The sequence below is a fragment of the Podarcis raffonei genome, chromosome 1 (assembly GCF_027172205.1).
Source record: "Podarcis raffonei isolate rPodRaf1 chromosome 1, rPodRaf1.pri, whole genome shotgun sequence".
Taxonomy (NCBI): domain Eukaryota; kingdom Metazoa; phylum Chordata; class Lepidosauria; order Squamata; family Lacertidae; genus Podarcis; species Podarcis raffonei.
Window position 1 is genome coordinate 42,555,606 of NC_070602.1, and position 22,704 is coordinate 42,578,309.

The window sequence follows — 22,704 nt, forward strand, 5'->3', positions numbered from 1 at the left end:
AGTACCAAGCCAATAGGAACTGCTAAGCAGGATCTAGGGTAGCTCTAAGCTTCCACTACTGGGTGCATTTCAGCAACAGTGACTGCAGCCCATAGTGAAGCTTAGCAACCCCCCAGGCTGAAGCATTCTGCACAAGATCACTTCAACTCTTCTGTCTTTTCTCATTCACGATGAGAAAGTCTCTTTTCTCCCATACCAGATCTGTGACCTGTTATGTTTGGGGCAAACCAGCGCCAGCACTCTTAACTGAGGAGAGCAGCCGACCGAGAGGCACAAGTGGCCCAGGCACCTTTCTGTTCATTAACTCATTCCAGCAGTTGCAATAAAACAGAGGGCAACTCCATCTATCCAACATGCAAATGAGTGTGGCATAAAGGTAAAGGGACCCCTGACTGTTAGGTCCAGTCGTGACCGACTCTGGGGTTACGGCACTCGTCTCACTTTATTGGCCGAGGGAGCCGGCGTACAGCTTCCAGGTCATGTGGCCAGCATGACTAAGCCGCTTTGGCAAACCAGAGCAACGCATGGAAACGCCGTTTACCTTCCCGCCGGAGCGGTACCTATTTATCTACTTGCACTTTTTGAGGGTGCTTTTGAACTGCTAGGTTGGCAGGAGCAGGGACCGAGCAACAGGAGCTCACCCTGTCGTGGGAATTCGAACCGCCAACCTTCTGATCGGCAAGCCCTAGGCTTTGTGGTTTAACCGACAGCGGTACCCGTGTGGCATACTGGGTCTGAATTCTACGTTTCCCCTGCACTTTCTGTTTCTACCACTTGGTGGAGCGCATTCTTTTCTCTGCAGCTTAATACTGGTACTCTTGCAGGCCTCCTTAATCTCTGAGCAGTGTAAGATCCCCAGGGGTTCCAGGAACTTACCCAGGGTTGGTGTTTCCTTTGGGAATGAAGCACCGCAGAGACTGTGGTGTTCTGAGGATATACGACTTATTTACATATATATGGGCTTGCCGATCAGAAGGTTGGTGGTTCGAATCCCCGTGACGGGGTGAGCTCCCGTTGCTCGGTCCCTGCTCCTGCCAACCTAGCAGTTCGAAAGCACCCTCAAAAAGTACAAGTAGATAAATAGGTACCACTCCGGCGGGAAGGTAAATGGCGTTTCCGTGCGCTGCTCTGGTTCTCCAGAAGCAGCTTAGTCATGCTGGCCACATGACCCGGAAGCTGTACGCCGGCTCCCTCGGCCAATAAAGTGAGACGAGTGCCGTAACCCCAGAGTCATCTGTAACTGGACCTAATGGTCAGGGGTCCCTTTACCTTTACCTTTACAACCTGAGCCTACAATGGAGGGGTTCACAGCATTAACACCCCAATAGGGTCTTACTTCTCCCATAGCTGCAGCCTTGGATTCAAACAGAAATCAATCATTGCTCTGTGTGTGTCTCTTTCCAGCTTGCTGCTTTGCTTCTAGTTCACAACATTGCAACTCTCAACTCTGGCTTTGCCCTTATAATTTTCTGCAAGTTGGAGGAGGGGCCCCACCCATTTACCATCTCACACAGAGCCTCTTTCATTTGTCCCCCCTAATGGCCCATCACCCAGGTGATTGCCTTAGCAGAAAGCTAGCCTGGCTTATTTAACATAAGCTGGATCCAGGGGTTAGAAGGGACTTCCCCCATCTCCACAAAAATCAAAACAGTACTATAGTGTGCTTATTGGCAAAATTGTCATTATTTCATTTTACTGTTCATTGTTGACTCTATAATAAAACAAGCTGTGTGTGTATGTATGTGTAGTTACATAGTCCAGCAAAATTAACATTTGACCCAGATATTTAGAATAGGAAAGCAGAAAATTACATGGTATTTTCCTTTGGTAACCATCATAAGTCTACAAAGAGCCCCCCCAAATATCCAAGGTTTTTGTTTGTTTGTTTGTTTGTTTGTTTGTTTTTTGTTTAATATCCTCTGAGGGTTTTTGACCGTTTTGAGATGAAGAATGTTCATTTCAGTTAGTTTCAGATATAGCTCATTAGTTGCAGAGATGAGGGTTTTCCCTGCCGCAAGTTGGATTGGGGACGAATTTTCAGTATGTTTGATACAGCTAGGAAATAAACATACTCTGCCATTTTCATTCTAAAAGTCCAGGGAATTTTACTGGACTACTTCATTTTTAGAGCACTCTTCCGAACAAACCATCTAAGTTTTTTAGTATGAGTATGCATCATTTTTAAAGCTTGATGTTTGGTGGACTTTCTGTATGATCTGCTTAATGCATACTGGTCTTACCTAGACACATTTTCCCTTGAAAACTCTTCCGACAGAGTAGTAGTAGAGATAAACGTCCCAGAAGAAAAGTGAAGTTGCTGGTGGCTGTACACTGTGTTGGACTGCATTTCTTAAAAGCTACTTGATTGACAAGAGGTAGCATAAGAAATAACTGCAAAAGTAAAGTGGCACTTCATATCAGGGTGGGAGGTTGGATGATGTGAGAATGTTCCTACTTCTTTAAAAGAAAAACTGAACATGCACACGCATGGCTTTTGTACATCTGTATTGAATAAAAAAATGTGTTGCTCTCTATGAATTATGCACAGCATAATTATGATAGGAAAATAGTTGGATACAGTTTATTCCATTCAGCGTAAAGTAAAGCATAACCTTCCTACAATACATTTCTTTTCACAAGCCACCAGCCGCAACTTGTTATACATGACCGACAATGACGCAACCTTTACCTTTTAAAACATTTATTTTTATTTGTTTTCAAGTTATTATGGAGCCACAGAGACAAGTAAACAATAACAAAAATTCAAGAATACAAGAGACTAAAGGCAGGGCATCCGGAACCTAAACATATTAAATACGGTAATAACACCTGAGCTAAAATCATGACAGTCATATTTCTATTGACGGCACAGGGAGTGAGATAACTATAAATCTGAAACCAAAACTCTAAACAGAAGTGATCAGGATCTTCCTATTCCTTAGAGACCCATAACATATGTGCTATTTTGTTCTGCAATAACTAAATTACAGGGACTTTTATACCGTAAGGATATAGCCAGATTTGTCAATGATTTCCACTGTGTGACTTCACCCCTAAAGGCGCATGCCTCCATGATCTCATGAGACAGACAGAGAGCCTGTCAGCTGTCAGCATCTCAGCATCCATGTCAAAAGTTCATTTTGGTGAAACGACTTCATAGAGAAATACAGTCTTTACTAAAGCATTATTAGACCGCACTAAGCTCTCCCAAGTGTTGCAGCGCACTGTGCTTGTTACAACTAAATAGTTTCTGGTCTCACTCGTGAAGAGTGCTCGGCTGCATTTGAAATACTTAGCGCAGCTCAAGGGATTTCTGTGGTGATTGAGATTTTGCTGCTGGCACAGAGTAGCAAGGGGCTGCAAATCTTACCTAGCCATCCCCTTTATATGAAATAAATCAATAGGCACCTGCTTATATCTAATCCCCTTGAAATGGATTTTATTGAGCTGTTACTAGGAGAGGATGTTTCAATATGTGGCCAGCTTACAAAAATAGATACGGACTTTGCTAAAAAATATAACCACATACCTTTTATCAAGCTGCAGGAGAAAACAACATGCTGCCAATTCTGCATATGTTTATTCAGAAGTAAATCCCACTTGCTCAGTAGGATTACTCCCAGGTAAGTGTGCATAGGATGATGTGAACACTTTGTCTTTGATGTGCTCGTGTTAAATAGGCCTTAGTGTTGCCCCCACCCCCAAAATGCTAAACACTCCCTGAAGAATCTTAAAACTCTACTGAGGCTAGTGGAAGAGATATAAGCAGTGCTTTTTTTTCTTTAAAAGTGTTTAGGAGTACAGTGGTACCTTGGGTTACAGACGCTTCAGGTTACAGACGCTTCAGGTTACAGATGCTTCAGGTTACAGAAATAGTACCTCGGGTTAAGAACTTTACTTCAGAATGAGAACAGAAATTGCATGGCGGCAGCGGGAGGCCCCATTAGCTAAAGTGGTACCTCAGGTTAAGAACAGTTTCAGGTTAAGAACAGACCTCCAGATCGAATTAAGTTCTTAACCCAAGATACTACTGTACTCTCATTCTGTCTGAGACTCAGGAAACTCTGTGACAAGGAAACGAGGCTGCCATCGGGGGTAGCAACGGAACTGATGTTTCACCGTGCTAGAGAAGAACCTAAAAAGTTTTAAATCATTAGCTTCTTCTCCCGTTAGATTCACAAAATGTTTAGGGGTATGCGTACCCCTGCGTACACCCAGAAAAAAGCACTGGATATAAGCATGTGCTCAATTCAGTGACTCCAATCACTAAGATATAAAAATGCTTCTCTTTAGCTGTATATTTACAAGCATGAAGATTGCAAGTTCTGTAACCCAATCCTAGGCATGATTACTCATAAGTAAGTCAAACATTGTAGCTCTTTCTTACAAGGAAGTGCTGCAGAAATTCCACCCTCACCCAATTATGCCAGTTGTTCTTTTCTGCAACTTTCCCAGCTCTACGATATCCTTTTGGGGGTGTGGAGATCAGAATTGCAAACAGTATTCCAAATGTGGCTTTGCCACAGGTATCTATATGGACATTACAATATTGGCAGTTTTCTTTTCAGTCTCTCCCCTGGTAGTTCCAGGGACAGAAATGGTTTCTTCCGCAGCTGCTACTTGCCAGATCTGACCTCCTCACTGACCAAATATCTATTTCCCAATTAGTCATGACCAGTTCAGACTGGATCATTATATATGTGAAGTTTTTTTGGGGGGGGTTTCTGCATCATTTTACACTTAGATCTTTCCTTTTATTGCCAGTCTACGTATACACTTGCAAAACTTTAATCACAAAGCTATAGCAACAATAATAGTAATTTTAAAATAGAATTTCCATTTCTGAGAAGGTATTTTTATACATGCTATTTGGACTTTAAAAAATTCCAGCAAAGCCATAATTTAGAATAAAAATTTTTAAAGGTGCTGGGAGAATATTGGAGTTTGTGGAATTCCCTAGCTCTTGAATAGGAGTTAATGGTGCAAATACATTGGTGCTGTGGCCTAAATATCTAATTGGCTGCTCGTTACAGTGTGTTTTCCCATATCCAACTTTATTTCAGTTTCTGACATGCACATCACATTGTCACAATAATTATCTTACTTTTAAAACTAGCACAATAAGACACTAGCACAGTGTGAATGGAATCTTAATTATTCCCATTTGTTTCACTTACTCGTGAAAAATAACTTTGATGTAATGTATGAATTATAATTACAAGCAACATTTTGAATGTTCTGCGTGGAAATGCAATATATACATCCACATCTGTTCAACTCTGGTGTGACAAAGTACGAGGGGAAAAACTGGAGTTCAAAGCAAGCAATTTCTATAAATTTGGCCCTATAGACCTGACAACATTGGTTCAGCTTTTACCAAATGTACTGGTCCACTTTGCAAGTACAAAAAGTAGTGTGTCTTCTGCCAATGATATGTTCAGATGTTGATTCTGAATGAATATATATAACAGCTGCATTTCTCAGATTAGCTGGCTCCGCTTCTTCAGCCAGAAACCCCACCTGCTGGTTTTGCAATCCATCCTCCACTCCCAGTAATGCCATTTTTACAGATCTGGAACCCTTTTTAAATGGAGGGCACTTCCTTATCTTTATCTATTTATTTATTAAATTTGTATACCGCCCTTCACAGGGCAATTCACAACATGAAAATACAAACCGAGAACACAGAATACATAACAGAAAACACAAAAACCAGCCAATAACCACCACCGCCCCCTTTACAGGCTGTACAGACTGTACAGGGCAGGTATGCACACAGTAGTAGAGGCTGATGGGACTGCAGAGCCAAGGAGCTGTCCGTTCAGCACCAGCATCATTACAGCTTACCTGGATTACTGGGCTGGGCTGGGGCAGGGAGAAAGAGAGGGCAGGGCAGGGCAAACCCAATAGCAGGAGCTCTGCTGTGCCTGTGCATCCCCAACACCATCCAGGTAAGTTGAATGGATGCCAGTTTCAGGGGTCCAGCACACCAGCTGCTATGGACCACACATTATACAAACTGAGAGCTTGACAGTAGATTGGCTCTTTTTATATTTGTAGGGCTGCTGGGTTTGAGCTAAAAGGAAACTTCTCTTGCAGCGCTATTTTTTCACTGTGGCCCACAGGATGATCTGCCAAAGTGGAGCAGGTATTCAGCCGGGAAGCCTTGCGGCACATGGTGCTTGACCTCTTCCTTTGATGAAAGTAGTTGCTAATGTGGAGTCGGAACTTGTTGTGGAGGGAGGCATAGATGAACGGATTGAAGCACGCAGAACTCATGGCGACCACATGACAGGACACTTGAATGACGTTGACATATCTCTTGTCTAGGACGACAAACTCCTCGTCTATATCTATGATCAGATTAACCACCTGAAGAGGGAGCCAGCAACAAGCAAAGCACATGACAGAGATGACGAGGATCCGGAAAGTCTTTTGCTTCTTTTTAGTCCATTTCTCTTGGCCGTGGTAGGCAGCCCCTGGGACGCTCCTGTTCCGGAGGCGATAAGTAATGGCGCAGTAGGAGATGGAGACAGCAGAGAGCGGGAGCATGTAGGACAAGAGGAGCATCAAGCAAGAGTACAGCCACCTCTCGGTCTTGTGGTGCTTCCAGAATTCTTCGCAGATGATCATGTCATGGCCAATGCTGTTGAGATCCAGGTAATGGGTGTGCATGGATGTGGGGACTGAGACCACGATAGAGAGCAACCAAATGAAGGCCACAATGTAGGCACAGGACTTGCATCTGACCCTTTTGCGAATGGGGTAAGCGATGACAATATACCGGTCCACAGCGATAGCAGTGAGGGAGAGGACGGACACAAACACAGTGGCCACTTGCATGAGGGTGACAAAGTAGCACATGAACATCCCAAAGAGCCAGCCGCGAATCTCAAACGCGTACGAGGCAGTCAGCGGGACACAGAAAATGCACATGATCAGATCGGCGGCTGCCAAGTTCCCAATGAGGAAATTGGTGGTGCAGTGCAACTTTTTGGTGGTACCAATGAGGAGGAGGAGGAGAAAGTTCCCCGTGCAGGCCACCGTCACCAGGATGGCGTAGAGAGGAATGAAGAGTGGCTTCAGTTCAAAGAGAAGGTCCAGGCCTGTGAAAACGGGAGCTGAGCTATTGGAGCAGGAGTCGTTGAGGAGCTGGTTGTCCACTGCCATGTTGGTTTTCCCTTGTGACGATGCTTCTGCAATAAGATAGAAAGGAAAGTTAGGTGGGAGGGGGAATTTATGAGATGTGGGGGACTGTTACATTCAGAGCCAATCTGCACACAGAATTATTCTCCCCACAGTTCCCAGTATGTTAAATATCACTGGGAAATGGGGATAAGTTGTAGGTAAAGGTATAGGTAGAGGAGCTTTCCTCAGTCTGGTGCCCCCCAGACATTCTGGAGTAAAACTCCCATCAGAGCATGCAAAATGTCTGTATAACACCAAGTTTGGGAAGACTGTAGCAGCATGTGGCAAAGGGATGTGAATGCCATGCCTAAACTTCCAGTCCCTATCTTTAAAATCCCTGCACATCTTAGCCTTCATCTTCTATCACCCTTAGAAGACTCTTCATAATGCATCCCTTAGAAGTCCTGAGAGCCAGCGTGGTGTAGTGGTTAAGAGCGGTAGTCTCGTAATCTGGGGAACCGGGTTCACGTCTCCGCTCCTCCACATGCAGCTGCTGGGTGACCTTGGGCTAGTCACACTTCTCTGAAATCTCTCAGCCCCACTCACCTCTCAGAGTGTTTGTTGTGGGGGAGGAAGGGAAAGGAGAATGTTAGCTGCTTTGAGACTCCTGAAGGGGAGTGAAAGGCGGGGTATCAAATCCAAACTCTTCTTCTTCTTCTTCCTCTTCTTCTTCTTCTTCTTCTTCTTCTTCTTCTTCTTCTTCTTCTTCTTCTTCGATCACATTTCATTGCGCCTCTTCTAAGTTTATTCCCTGCTCCTCAGGCATCTTTACCTTAAGCACTTTTCCTCCCAAAGCTATGGAGTCCTTCGGGAATTCTTATTTGCAACTGTAAAAGTGTCCTTAACTTCTGTCTCTCCTCGTCTTCTTTCTCCCGCCTGCCATCTCCAATGGCTAATCCTGTGTTGCAAATCAATTTCAGGTTGAGACTTGTTTTGTATTTTATGTTTGAACGGGGATGGGCATCACAGCTGGTCTTTTAAAAATAAACACTAAATTGCAGGATTACCCCCATGATGGCAAATTAGAAAGTGGCACCCTTTCATGTCTTATTTGTAAAGCCTTATGTCATTTTATCTTTGCAGCAGCTTGCAGATACTGTTTGTCAGCTCCACTAGTTCTTTAAGAGCGCTTATCCCATGTCCTTCCTTATCTGAGCCTTCACAGCATTGCATTGTAGCACCTCCGGTCCATCCACTCTCAGGACTTTAATCTCCTTTCTGCTATTCAGAACATGACCCTGGTCTTTTATTTGCCATGCTCTTCGGCTATGTCATGGTCGTGCATAGTTTACAACTGGGAGAATAAGAAGAAATGAACATAGGCTAATGCAAAGAGCCTTTTCATTTGGCAGTGGCTGATGTCCACTGATGACATAGAATCTCTTGAGGCAAGAAATGTATTGGCTGGAAAGAGCTTTCTTCATTAGTCCCACCACCCCCTGCCGTCCTTGATACAGTGTGTCTTTTTTAAAGGAAGTTCACATGGTGCCTACTGTGATGCACTTTAGCCACCGGTCAAGGGTATTTTAGTTTCCCCAGGCTTCTATTCCACTTGAACTTCTCCCTTTTTAAACAGTTGAACTCAGCTGTTGTTGCTGTGTTTGATGCATTTTGCGGGTGCTAGCTCTGTGTGCATGTGTGTGAGATAGTTATGTTACATATTCATATTATTTGTCACCTTAGGAACTCTTGGGAGTTGAAGGTGCAGGGTACAAATGTATTAAAGTCAATAAGTACTGGTTTCAAGATATTGCTGAAGAGCAGTGTTAGAAACTGAGATATGAAAGCTAGGAGCTAAAATGTCACCTTAAACCTAGGTTATGGGCACAACAACGGAATGTCTAGGCACACTTTTTTAATATAACAATAATACAAAGCAGAAAATGAATGAACTGCAGCTAAAATATTATGTTCATTTTTCACATGGTCCGGTCCTTCCCCTGCCCACTCCCCTAATATTCTTAAGAGGGTCTCTTCTCCAGTCTTCAGAGAGTAGCTGGAAGTGGGGAGGCAGAAAAAGGTCCTCGTTTCCTTCCACTCTGCAGTTTTAATCTGAAATCTTAGGTGCAGTACTGCGCCCAGAGCTCAGAAACTGCTCACACTAATGAAATTCCCTGTTGCAAAATGCACCTAGAACAATGGGAGTTTCGAACACTGCTGAAGAACTACCTGACCTGTGCTCCCAATTTCTCCATGTCTTCTGTACCACGTTCAGATGCTCTGTAGTTAGCCATCATGTTGCTGCAGCACAACCCCCCTGTCTAGCTTTTAAAAGCTCTCTTCAGCCAATTCCATTGTGCCTTCTTCTCCCATATCCTGAAAGTCTCTTGCTCTCCAAAAAAACCCCTGCTCATTTCCACTTGCTGATGCATGTGCCTGAAATCCTCTTCTCAGCATAACACCTCCCTCCCTCCCTCCCTCCCTCCCTCCCTCTCTCTCTCTCTCTCTCTCTCCCTCCCTCCCTCCCTCCCTCCCTCCCTCCCTGCCAGGTCAAACCCTTTCTTAATACTCACCTTTTCCTATGAAGCCTTTGGCTTAACCCCTTGGTCTTCATTAAATTTGCATTCATACACGATGGCCTGTGTGCACATAAACAAATGACACCAGCAATGTCAATAGTGTCACTTGTATGGATTTAACAAGAATTAGACTGAATTTACAAAGGCTGCTTCTCCCCAATGACAACCTTCCATTTCCAGTTAATGTTACAACTATTCTACTGCCATCCGATATAAAATGAACTCTGCAATATGTAAAATAAAGGCATACACATCATCCTCATCCCATTTAACTGTATTGCTTATTCTCCCCCCCCTCCCTTGTTTCAACTGCAATCAGTACACCATTATGGGTACAGAAGAGACTCACAGAGAAACAAGGAGGGGCTGCCTTTGCACCATCCTAGTCCTTGCCTGGTCTGCTCTCCCAAGTCAGCAAGTGTGTGTGTGTGTGTGTGTGTGTGTGTGTGTTGCAATTGTTGCTTGATCTGTGTATCATCTGGTTACAGGTAAGGGTGTTTGTGCTATTTGTAACAGAAGTTAGTGTTTAATTTCTGCCCCTGGGGTCCACTGCCCACCTTACTATAACAACAGGCCGAGGGCTGACCCCCCAAAGGGGCTGACCCCAAAGGAAACCCTGGGGCAGGGGTGCGCAATGCTGCCAGTCAGGCTATAGAAATTGAAATATACTCGGAGTCAAGTGTGAATTTCATGCTCTTTATTCAGCTCATAGTAGCAATAAATGAAATCCCCCCCCCCAAATGTCTAGCTATATATACATTATTTACACAATGGGCCCCGTGTGATTGGCTAATTCCGGGCTGCTCCTGTAGGCCAATCAGGTTGCTGATTCACTTCATCCATGAACCTGATTGGCTGCTTCTGCAAGCCAATCCGGTCACTGATTCACTTCCACCTGGAGCTGGATTGGGTGGCTCCTGCAGACCAGTCAGACTGCTGTATTCTGAATCCTATTGTTCTAGGATTCAGCTCCGTACATAACAGAAGTGTAGGCCAAGCACTGCATGGGACACTTTGGAGTGGGACAACTATTGGGCAGTTGCTTTGGGGGGAAGGTGGTGAAGAGGGCCATGGCGGGGCAGCTGCAAGCATTCTTGGAGGACACAGATTATTTAGATCCATTCCTATCAGGCCTGGCCATGGATCTGAGTCAACCTTGGTTGCCTTGATAGATGACCTTTGCAGATAGTGGGATGGGTGTGTGTGTGTATGACCTTGCTCCTCCTTCTTGATCTCTCCTTGACATTTAATAGCCATTGCTTGTGATCTCCTCTTCGACCAGCTCTGGGGAACAGGACTCAGCGACACTGTATTGCAGTGGTTCCAATCCTATTTTCCAGACCAAATCTAGAGAGTAGCATTGGGAGAACTTCTATATTTTGTTTACGGGTGATCCTTGCACCAGGTAAAATCATTTCCTTGAGTGGTTTAGGAGTTGGGACACTAATATACCAGAACTATAAGGGAAGGGGGTTATATATCCACAGTTTCCCACACCTGGTGAATAATACATTCCTGTTGATACACTTTCAAAATATTACTATCAGTTGGGAACATAAGGCATTCGCCTGCCTTCCACTGAGTCAGCCCATTGGTTCCTCTATTCCAGCATTGTCTACCTAGACCTTCCGGTGTCTCAAGCAAGAGTATTTCCTAGCTCCACCTGGAGTTTCCAGGGATTGAACCCAAAGTTCAGCAAAGTTCTTCTGAAGCTCTGCAAAGTACATCAAGAGATCTATCATTCGCTCAGTTGAACACTTCTGTCTTCAGTATGATTTCTCCTTTTATAACATTATTCAACACATGTTTTTATGTATGTCTTTACTCAATAGGGGCTCCATCCATAATGATCTAGGGTGGCCTGCTGTGTAGAAATGGGTGACAGATTGTATGGCCTCACCTTTGGAGCTCTGGCACCTTTTCATTTTGGTGTTAATTGGATTTGGCAATTAGCAGGATATAAATTGTACAAAGGCTTGAGGTCAAAAACCAGGAGGAAATGTAAACCAGCTTATCCTGACAGAGTTTTATCCTGCGGAAGGACTATCTAATAATCTCTAGTTAGGAGCAGCTCTTGGTTCAAAACAAACCAGATCAGTAGTTGGCACAACCAGAGCAGTCTTCAGGGGCATCATTTCAGTTTTCAGCTCAGGAGGGAAGATATTTCAATAGGGGGACAATATTCACAGCCAGCTTTAAATGTCTCTTTCACTATATTCAATTTTAAACTGCAAATAAAAATCAGTGCATTTTGAGATTGTGTTGTAATTTCCATTTACATCTTGTCTGAGATACAATCACACATGGACAAATAAAGCTGCCCTCCCTCCGTCTCTCCACACATAGCACGTTGTACCACTTCAAGATTGGTGCTATACCACACAACCAGTAACATAGAAATTGGGGGTGATAGCATTCATTGTTAGGGTCCAGGGACAGGGAAGGGGATACACAAATGGTGTGCTTTGGAGTGATGGTGAAAGCAGGGTGCTGGTTCCTAGCACTGGCATTGTGGGCCAGATTGGAAGTGTCCTGCATGAATGACAAATTACCCCAGTCGGGGGTACAGCATGGGGATGGGGCTGCGGGGTGATGGCCCCAGGCACATTTTTCTTGGGAGAGCTGCTCATGCCGCCCTGTCAGCCCTGTGTCGCTTTGCGAGGCAGAGATCTGATCTGAACGATTCTCCTGGCGAATCGTTTAGATCAGATCCCCGCCTTGCAAAGCAGCTCGCGGCTGGTGCCATTCCAGAGGCATCAGCGGCAAGGGTTGAGGTGGCACGGCAGGTTCCTTTCACCTTCCATGCCCCACCCCCCTGGTGCATGCACATGCCCCTCCTGGGCACCAGCAAACCACGCTACACCACCGACCCCAGTAGCACCTGTGATTAGACAGGCCTATGTCTCCTTTGCATAGGAAGGAGAGGATACCAGCCACTGAACTTCTGAGACCACTACAAGGTAAGTGATACAGATATCCTTGTTGGGATTTGTGTGCTCACCAGCTGCGTGATAGCAGCACATTGTTTACATCATGTGATACTTCTGATGTTACTGAGCGTGAGACAGGATGTCCTACGCTGTTCTCAGGGTTGTGTTCTCAGTGTAACTTGAGACCTTCCTGTTGTTGCTGCAAAGGAGGAAGGAGTGAGTTGTACGGAGGCTGCTGAGAGAGCAGACATGATTTGTGCTAGCTCTATGTACAGTGTACAGTCTGTGAATAAAGTACAATACTAGGCTACTTTCAGACTGTTTCTTTCTTCTGCTGAGATGCAAGGGGGAAGTGAGTGTGCATCTCTCAAGAGGGAGGTGTCGCTTATTACCGGTCTTCCTGGACTGAGCCAAGACCAGCCAGGGGCAGACCACCCGAGGGAGGCCTCAGAGGAGCCAGCCTTTCCTGGGGGGGCTGCTCGCCAACAGTCCTGTGCAGTTCTATCATCGCTGCTGCATTCTATAGCTGGCAGTTGCTTTCAGACATAACATGGATATTTCACCTCCTGCTTCCACAACATCTCTGATGGAATATCCTTGGAAAAGGTAGACACTCCTATCTCCAGTGACACCTGGGCCCTTCATTCAGTGAAGTTACCCAGCTGTGCACATGGTCTAGCTCACTCTGGTTTTACAATGTTCCCCTGCCAGCTTCACTGATGTACCGGAGACCAGACATGAGCATATGGTGTAGGTAAGATCCTCCACTTTATAATTGTCAGCTTTATAATTGCCTCATTTTACAGAAGTTACATTGAAAACGGCTTATGCTGAACCTCAGATCCAATTACACTCTGATTGATGGCAACTCCTCTCTTCTCTTTCTTTCTCAAACCTCTTGGTGCTTTTTCGGAGTGGTTTAGATTTTATTTCCCTTCTCTGGAAAAAAAAGGAAGTTGTTGTTTTGACACTGAAAATCTTCTAGCATTTTTCATTTCTATGAAAAATTGTGTTCTTTGTCTTCCATTCACCAGAGATTGCAAGAAAATTTGCAGTTATCATCCCTATGAAATTGGCAAAATGCCCATACTCTTAAGATGAGCTGCTGAAATTGAAGATTTATCGGCAAGCTGTTGGTAGGTTTGAGAGTAAACCTATACTTATAGAATGGCTGTTGTATGGAAATTGGAGGGTAAATTAAGTTTAGATCCAGTTTCTATGTATAGTACAACCACCACCACTAGGAATATGGATTGCTTCCTCCTCCTTGATGATCACTTGTAGCTGAGTAAGATTGTCTTCCATGAACATGGTCTTAACAGTGAGTTGATAAGTGACTGTGGAGGCCAATTCTGGATCCACACGTCCTTCCACAGTGAAGACATAGGTTTCCAGGCAGGAGTTGATCTTGGTGAAGGTTTGCCAAACCTGCCTTCCTTTTAGCATGTCTCTCCCTTTCGTCCTGAGTCTGAGCATCTTCAAAGTCCGTGATACCTTTGGTAAAGGCTGTTCTCCAATTGGAGAACTCGCAGGCCAGTGTTCCCAATTGTCAGTCTTTATACTACAATTTTTGGGATTTGCCTTGAGAGAGTCTTTAAGCCTCTTTTGTTGACCACCAGCATTACGCATTTCATTTTTAAGTTCAGAATAGAGTAGTTGCTTTGGAAGACAATAATCAGGCATCCGAGCAACATGACCAGTCCAACGAAGTTGATGTTGAAGAATCATTGCTTCAACACTGGTGATCTTTGCTTCTTCCAGTACACTGGCATTAGTTCACCTGTCTTCCCAAGTGATGTGTAATTTTTTTCACAGACACCCACCCCACGCACGCTCCTCCCCCCTCCAATGACAATGGGTAGATCACTGCCAGTTTTTTTATACTGGGAGAAGATCACAGTCTGTTGGGAGTTGGATATGCCTGAATAGGGCATAGTCAGATGATGAGCTTAGTCTCCAAATCTGTCAAGCAATGCATGACACAAGAGGGTTATCCAGATTGAACAATGCATAGTCTATTCAATACCAGAGGGTAAAGGTGGGGGAACACATTGTGAGTGCTTAACACTGGGATATTTAAAGGTCTAGCAACCTATATTTCCCATGCTTTGCAAATGCTACATGTATTTCAGTTTTAAACTCTGCTGGAGGTTCTTTTGGCTAGAGAGTGAGTCAACCCCACACTTTTGGAATTCAGGCAGTCTGCTGTTTTGTTTAGTAGTTTCTCACACACAAAGGACTTCAGAATTTATTGGTATTCACCAGTTCTTTCCCAACACCCCTAAACTACTCTACTGCCTTCAGGTTTTGTGAAGGACACTATCCCATTACCAGTTTTGAAGAAAGATCTGACGGCCACTGTGGTTGGCGCCTGTTTGGGGAATGGGGATGGGTGGAAGGTATCTTGTTCTTTTCCTCTCAGACAGCGGCATTTCCCCCCGTCTGTTGGGAAACTGTGTACGTGCAGCTACTCACACAGTCTCAATTAAGGTTTAGCAGACAACCAGAAGGCAATCTGAAGGAGTAAGTCTGCCTGGTGATAACAAAGGCATGGAGACATCTCCCTGATTGGTCAAGCTCTTTCAAAGGAGTGATAATTAATGGCCTACTGACTGGAATGTGTTAGTTCAGAGTTCAGTAGTTCAGTTGTTCTGTGTCAGTGTAGGAGTTGTGAGTCGTGTATCAGAGAGCTAGCTAAAGATCCGTGTTCTGTTCCTGTAAATAGTCCACTGTATATAATAAACACCTAACTGCAAGTTCCTGGTTCCTGCTTCGTCTATCCTGTCTGCAGCCAAGTTGCCAATTGCTTCCGTGGATTCTGCGTTTACTCTACTAGGTCTGGCTAAGGTCCTGCAACTAGTCAGAAAGTTGTGAAACACCAAATAGGTTTTACCAATATCTTCTTGAGCAAAACTGTCTTCCAAGCCATCTGGGAGGCTACTGGGAGGCAGTCCTGTTTAGGGAAGTTTTTAATGTTTGATGCTGTATTGTTTTTAATATTCGGTTGGAAGCCTCCCGGAGTGGCTGGGGAACCCAGCCACATGGGTGGGGTATAAATAATAAATTATTATTATTATTATTACTGTGTCACACTGAGAATTTGGAAAGCACAGCCTTCAGCATAACCAATGGATTAAAGAAGGAGGGGACACAGCAATCCCAACAGCAGTTGATTCAAGAATAACATTTCCCACCTACAAAATATTGTGACCTGAATGAGAATCCTCACAGCGGAAACCTGTATAGAGCCAAAATAAGGGTCTAACACCACAAATGAAGAACCACCATGTATGTTTATGGGGGTGGGGAAGAGAATTATTGCGTAAATAAAGCCATCAATAAAGCAACCACACACACACCCATCCCTGTGTGACTAGTTACTCTTTGAATAATAGCTTGTAAAATTAAGGTTTTAGATTCCACATGATAAATGCCAGAATGCTTTTTTGGTGGGTAAAGGTAAAGGTGCCCCTGACCATTAGGTCCAGTCGTGGATGACTCTGGGGTTGCGGCGTTCATCTCACTCTATAGGCCGAGGGAGCCAGCGTTTGTCCGCAGACAGCTTCCAGGTCATGTGGCCAACATGACTAAGCCGCTTCTGGCAAACCAGAGCAGTGCACGGAAACGCCGTTTACCTTCCCGCTGGAGCGGTACCTATTTATCTACTTGCACTTTGATGTGCTTTCAAACTGCTAGGTTGGTAGGAGCTAGGATCAAACAACGGGAGCTCACCCCGTTGCGGGGATTCAAACTGCCGACCTTCTGATCGGCAAGCCCTAGGCTCTGTGGTTTGGACCACAGTGCCACCTATGTCCTTTCTTGGTGGGTAAAGGTAAAGGTACCCCTGACCGTTAGGTCCAGTCGTGGACAACTCTGGCGTTGTGTGCTCATCTCGCTCTATAGGCCAAGGGAGCCGGCATTTGTCTGCAGACAGCTTCCGGGTCATGTGGCCAGCATGACTAAGCTGCTTCTGGTGAACCAGAGCAGCGCATGGAAATGCCGTTTACCTTCCCGCCGGAGCAGTACCTATTTATCTACTTGCACTTTGACATGCTTTCGAATTGCTAGGTTGGCAGGAGCTAGGACCGAGCAACAGGTAGGTGTAAGCAAAACAGGAAAAAACAAATTGCCTCAGAAAACAGCAGTGAGGTTGTCATCCTAAATCCATTTGCATCATTTCTCTGGGTGTGACTGGACTCCAGGGACTGACTACAACTCGGATTAGTAGCTCTCTGCCAAGAAGGTACAATATGAAATAAAGCTGAGGATCTGCCAATGGATAATTTGGAGTATTCCATATCTTGCCACAAGGAGGAGCAAAATGTCCACTGAAAGAAAAGCACTGGGGAACTGATTCTTTTCACAGGGAATAGTGAGTTGTATTCACTATCCAAAGCTTTGCAGAGGAAGAAAACTCCCAGCCTATGCCAATGAATTATGCATTATGCTGATGTTTTCCATCTGGGGGGAAATTGGAAATGTGTGAATGGTTTTTAATAGGCACTCTAATAAGCAGTGGCTTCTTTACATAGCCAGGGATAGCATGAATCCCATAATAGATCTGCTTGCCGGCTCTGTGGGAGTCATAAAGCCATAGCAGAGGCTTGTAATATTGCAGGGGCCCCCTGACCTCGTGACCAGCACTCCAAGCTTTACAATGTATTGGAATGTATTGACTTTAAATGGAGTTGTGTTTCCTCTGGGCAGTGATGACCCTATATGGCGATGGGTGGGTAAAAGCCAGGACCGGATGTAGGTAACGTGAGACACTGGCAAATGGCCATGCGACAGGAGAGAGGAGAGAAGGAGTTCGAATGAGCTGCCCTCCATCCATGAAAATATTGCTGGCTCTCTGTGTCTTTATTTTATGCTAAACAGCGCCATTTGTGACGGCTGGCTCCGACACGGCTCCTTCCGAATCTTCCCCCCATCCCACTCCTGATGTCAGCACTCTGCTCCTGGGGGTGGTGAGTGCAACACTGGAAGGGGATCAGACCAATTCTGCAAAGTGAAGCAGAAGAGGGTCTGATTGTAAGAGGGGCTTATGGAAGGAATTCCACGTGGAAACAGTTCCAATAAAGGGTGAGGGATTGGTGAAATGTGGGGAGGACTTCTATGAGGGAAGAGCATGAGCATGGCCAATAAGCACACATGTTGTGGGAGGAAGAGATTTTCCATGCATGTGAGCAAGAAACCAAACCTTTGTTTTCTTCACTACAATACATTTTCTTAACATTCTTTGCTGTTTCCTACATCCAGACTGGTCCTGTTCAGTAGTGAATTCTGAGCAGATTGACTGGATGAGGATGACAAGAGTTTACAGTGCAATCCTAAGCATGTTCACTCAGAAGAAGCTCCTGCTGAGTTCAATAGGACTTACTTTCTAGAAAGAATGCTTGGGACTGTATTTTCCATGGGTAAGTCCTACATTTGTGTTGACCACATGCTAATGTAAGCAAAACCCAATCTAACATCTCTACTGGCTTAAATGTGCAGTTTTACTTCCATGTTCCATCCGGCATCGGTGATGTTCTCACATTCCACATCAGCAACAATCAGTACATCAATGTGAGATGCTTTTGGATATCTGGTGTGGAAACACTATAAGGAGCATGCCTCCTCTTGTAAGCAGTTTAGCTCATTTCTTTTCCTTCCCTCAGTCAAGCAGAAACATTCCTGTGTTTGAATGGGAAAGGGTTTTTGCAGGGAGTTCTCCTGGTATCTGCTTACGTAGGATCAATAAAATGTGTGTTGCTATTACTTCTGTTGTCCTGCTCCTTCTGTGTGCTGCAAAATGTACAAGGAATCAAAGAAGCTGCCAAAGCAGATTTGCTTCATGTGTTATATTCAAATTATGCATGGAAGCAAGGCCGGATTTAGGTTTGATGAGGCCCTAAGCTACTGAAGGTAATGGGGCCCTTTATATGTCCAGCTGTTCTTTGTCAACAACAAATTGTCACTGTTTTTTATGGTAATTTATGAACTTAATAGGTCTCTAAAGCCATTTGCACATAACAATATATATATATTATCATAAAATACATATTTTATGTAGGCACCCTATATATAGAAATGAGCAAACCAGTGATATTTTAGGGAGCAGGCTAGCAGGCGGGGCCCATTACTTACATCACAGGAGCCTACACAACACAAAACACTATTGCTGTATGTAGGTTTTATTTTATTTGTTTTTTATCTTATATTTTGGAAATGTACATCCAGGTGTTTTTTCCTTTAATACTTTTTGGGGGCCCCCAAGAGAATGGGACCCTAAGCTATAGCTTGTTTAGCTTATACATAATTCTAGCACTGCATGGAAGATACTGTACATAGGAACTAACACCCAAACTGCACATGCACTATAATCCGACATGTGAGGGCTTTAAAAATATGTATGTATTGGAAGCCATAGCTGCGTAGCAGACAAACAATCTATATCTATATACCAAGATAGGACTATCACATGCTAATATCTACAGATATGTTTCATAGTTATTCCTACTTGGAAGTACTTTCTGTGCAGGAATTGTGTGACTATCAGAGTGGCCCTGAGTTCCATTAATTATTTGCTCACAGTTGAAGTTGCTTGCATGGACATAAATGCAAGGATTACTCTTGCGTCTGCGGGAATCTAACCAAACTACACAAATCCTCTTAAGGTACTGACTAAGATGAATGCTTCAAACATGACACCAATGTTGCCTTGAGCTCCTTTGTCAGGAAAGGTTGGTTATAAACGTAATAGATAAAATAAACATAAATGTGATAAAATAGTGTTTTGCCCTGATTTTAATCCCCCTCAGATTGCAGGTGGGTGTGATTGCAGAAAAGAAAAAGAAAAAAGATGATTTGCCAACAAGAAGATGGGCCACCTTGTTTCTGCTTCCCAGCCTGGTTCATCAGGATTCTCTTCCAGGTGGTGTGCACAGCAACCTGCAAACATTTTACTTACATATGACCAAGGCAGAGTTCACTCAGCCTTCCATCAGTAAAACCAACTTTGTATTCTTACCACGTTGCTTGACCATTTCAAGGGCACTTGCAATAAAGATTCTGCTGTCTGTTAATAGATCCTGGATTGGAGCATATCTCTTTCCCTTCTGATTCACTGCTGGGGAGACCCAAGGCAGCCTCATGTCATTCACACACACACACTTTGTCACCTGACGGTAGAAAGCTGCTGGGTAATTGCCCTTCTCATTTCAAAAGGTAGTGTGCCAGCAGCATGACAAAAGAGGGCACAAAACCTATCAGGATCTGGAGGATGTTAATTAACATCACGACTTTTCCCAGTGCACTTTTTCTATAGAGAAAGCACTTCAGCTATAAGAGAAAGCAGGTAACCCACATGAGGTTTGGCCAATTCCAGCTGCTTAGCATGCAAGACACAGCTGCTTAGTGGCAAGACACAACATGACAATAGGCACTTTCCTTCTGCATGGTAGCGTTTTCTGTGGAGGGAAAGTGTAAGGTGTGGTACAGCTCTTCACCCTTCACTCCCCAGCCCTCGCCACCAACGGGTGGGTACTTGTGCACTTGGCACAGAGGGCATGCAATAGGGATCTCCACAGGGGGTGCCTGGTTCTGTGCGCCTGGGGCAACAGCCCCCCTGCCCCCCCACTATGCCACTGCTTGGAGGATTCAGAATACTTCATGCTGGTGTAGCATAGTAGCTTGTACAAAAACAAGTGGGGCAGTGGCTCAGAGGCTGAGGCTGCATATACATGCCATACCTTTAAAGCACACATATATGCAGGGCTTTTTTCAGCCAGAACTCACTGGAACTCAGTTCTGGCACCTCTCAGGTGGCTTCCATTGACACTCTTAAGAGAACAAGGAAGGTGTTCATGGTGAATTCTGGCACCTCATTTAAAAGGGTGGTGTGTGTCTTTAGCTACATTCAAGAGGTGCCAGACTCTAATCATTCCTCTTCCGTGAACTCACTAGGCGGCTGTAGTCAAGCCACACACTCACCAGCCTCATCAACCCCCCACAAAAACAACTACAGTATGGGGAATAATAATATTGACAAACCAGTGGTGAGAACAGGGCAATTTGCTTCTGTTCTAATAAGATGCTTGGCAATTCCCACCCACAGAATCCATTATTTTACTACAGATCTGACAGTCCATGATTCAGATCTCACCTCTGCCATGAACTCACCAGGTGGTCTTAGGCAACCTACTCTTTAACCCAGTAACGTCTCAGTCTGCAATATGGAGAATACTGACCTACCCTATAGGGGATTACAACTAGATAAGGCATGTGACCTAAGCACAATTAATAATTATCATCTATTATTGTTATTGTTACTATTGAGGGATTTTGGGAGAGAGAGAGGTGTTTGAACCCCTCTCCCCTGCTCCCAAATAGGTGACTCCAAGGAACTTGAAACAGGCAACTTGAAAGAATGAAGAGAGAATAGCTAAATGCCCCAGAGAGCCCCGGGAGAATTCGGGGCACTCACATTTGTTGGCTCTCTGAACTTCTGTGGTCTTCAGCGATAGTCTCACACACACCCAACCCTGCCGCGTTGCTCACTACTCACTTGCCGCTTTAATGAATCCCGGACACTTATCTCGATCCTCAGTCTAAGCTCAGGGCTGAGATTTTTGCGCACAGAGTCACGCTAGGGGAAAATTAGTTATAAAAATAAAAAAGTAAATTTCCCAAACCTTTTCCTCCTGCCTTTAGGCTGCTGGCTCTTGCTTCTCCGCGAAGGAACACTTTAAATCCCCTTGAAGTAGAAGGAGAGCCACAAGTGGCTTTTCGGCAGGCGGTTAAGTGTCTTCTGTAGATCAGTCTGGAGCTGCTGCGAAGACGCGGTTTCTTAACAGTGTGTTGGCTGCTCCTCTCTCTGCCCCCCTTGTCTTTCCGCTAGATGTTTCAGAGAAGATTCAATAGCCTTCCTGGGCTCTGGGCTCGTCCCTTTGCTCCGCAGCATCGTCCAGGCTGGATCAAGAGAGCCCCACGGGGAGCTGTCCGCGCCTGGTGGTGCTGAAGCAACGCGCGCACTGGCTCTGACTTGCAAAGCGAGCCGCAGAAGCAGACCCTCGCCCCCCTCCGACCGCCGTCTTTTATTCAAATCAGCGAGCTCCTCTTCTCCTCCCACATCATCCCCTTTGCATCAAATTTTATTCCGCCCTTACCGGAGAAGAAGGGTGCTTGCGGCGGCAAAGAGAGGTCGCCTGCTGTGATGACCTCTTCCTCCTGATCCACCAGCATTCACTTTAAATGACCTCGGTGGCTTTCCATCTATGCAGAAATTCCAAACGAAGCCTGAAAGCTCTTTCACGCCTAAAGCACCGAGATTTTAAACCCCACTGGTTTCTTTCTTAAAAAAAAAAAGTTTTTATTTATGAAAAACAACCAAAGCACAACCAAAATTGCAAAACGTAGGAGCAGAGCAGTACAGAAGCCATGTTTTCCAAATAAGTAGAGAGCAGATATTGTGGAAAGATGCGAGCTGCAAAACACACGGTGAAAGCCAAATTTTGCAATTTGGTGGGGGAAGAGAGCTTTGTATATCTGTATTTGACACGTAAGAAATGCAGTCTCACCAAATGGTATAGGAACGTTCTGGGTCTTCCCTACTCTTAGAAACACGTAATATGTGAGTTATTTTCTCAGCAATAGTCAGAGTCCACATATTCTTATACCACAACGAGAGTCTTGAAGAATCTTTGACTTCTGAGCCAAATAAGTTCTTGCTGCAGTCTGCATCCATGTAAGATGTTCCTTACAGTGGAAAACATTTTTTTCAATCACCCCACAAGTTCAAAGGACCAAGTTGTGGGGAGGTTTAAATGGGGCATTTAATTAAAATAATAATAATTTCAGAATCATCAGCCCAAAATGTGGATGCCAAAGAGCATTCCCACCATTATGTGGGAAAATTGCCCCCTGCTACCACAACTATGCTAACAATCCTATAGTATGGGTTATTTAATAGCTTATTAGAAAGCTGCAAAGCTGTGTGGTACTACCTGTACATAACTTTTAAGGAATATTCCATTCCATAAAATGAGGTGATTTATAGGGCTTAGACCCCCAAAAGTCTTTCCACT

General features: G+C 44.5%; 1 protein-coding gene across 1 annotated transcript; it reads right to left on the reverse strand.

The window, feature by feature from the left end:
* Positions 1-6,032: 6,032 nt before the first annotated feature.
* Positions 6,033-9,907, reverse strand: LOC128410852 (prolactin-releasing peptide receptor-like). Its single transcript, XM_053382615.1, has 2 exons — positions 9,702-9,907; positions 6,033-7,196 (listed from the first exon to the last, which is right to left on the reverse strand). Exon 2 carries the CDS (start codon positions 7,168-7,170, stop codon positions 6,049-6,051), a length of 1,122 nt encoding a protein of 373 aa, XP_053238590.1. The 5' UTR covers positions 7,171-7,196; positions 9,702-9,907; the 3' UTR covers positions 6,033-6,048.
* Between the last annotated feature and the right edge of the window lie 12,797 nt (positions 9,908-22,704).

What these genes read in the sequence shown, in the direction of transcription:
- LOC128410852 (XM_053382615.1), bottom strand. Translation starts at nt 7,170, where the DNA reads ATGGCAGTGGACAACCAGCTCCTCAACGACTCCTGCTCCAATAGCTCA.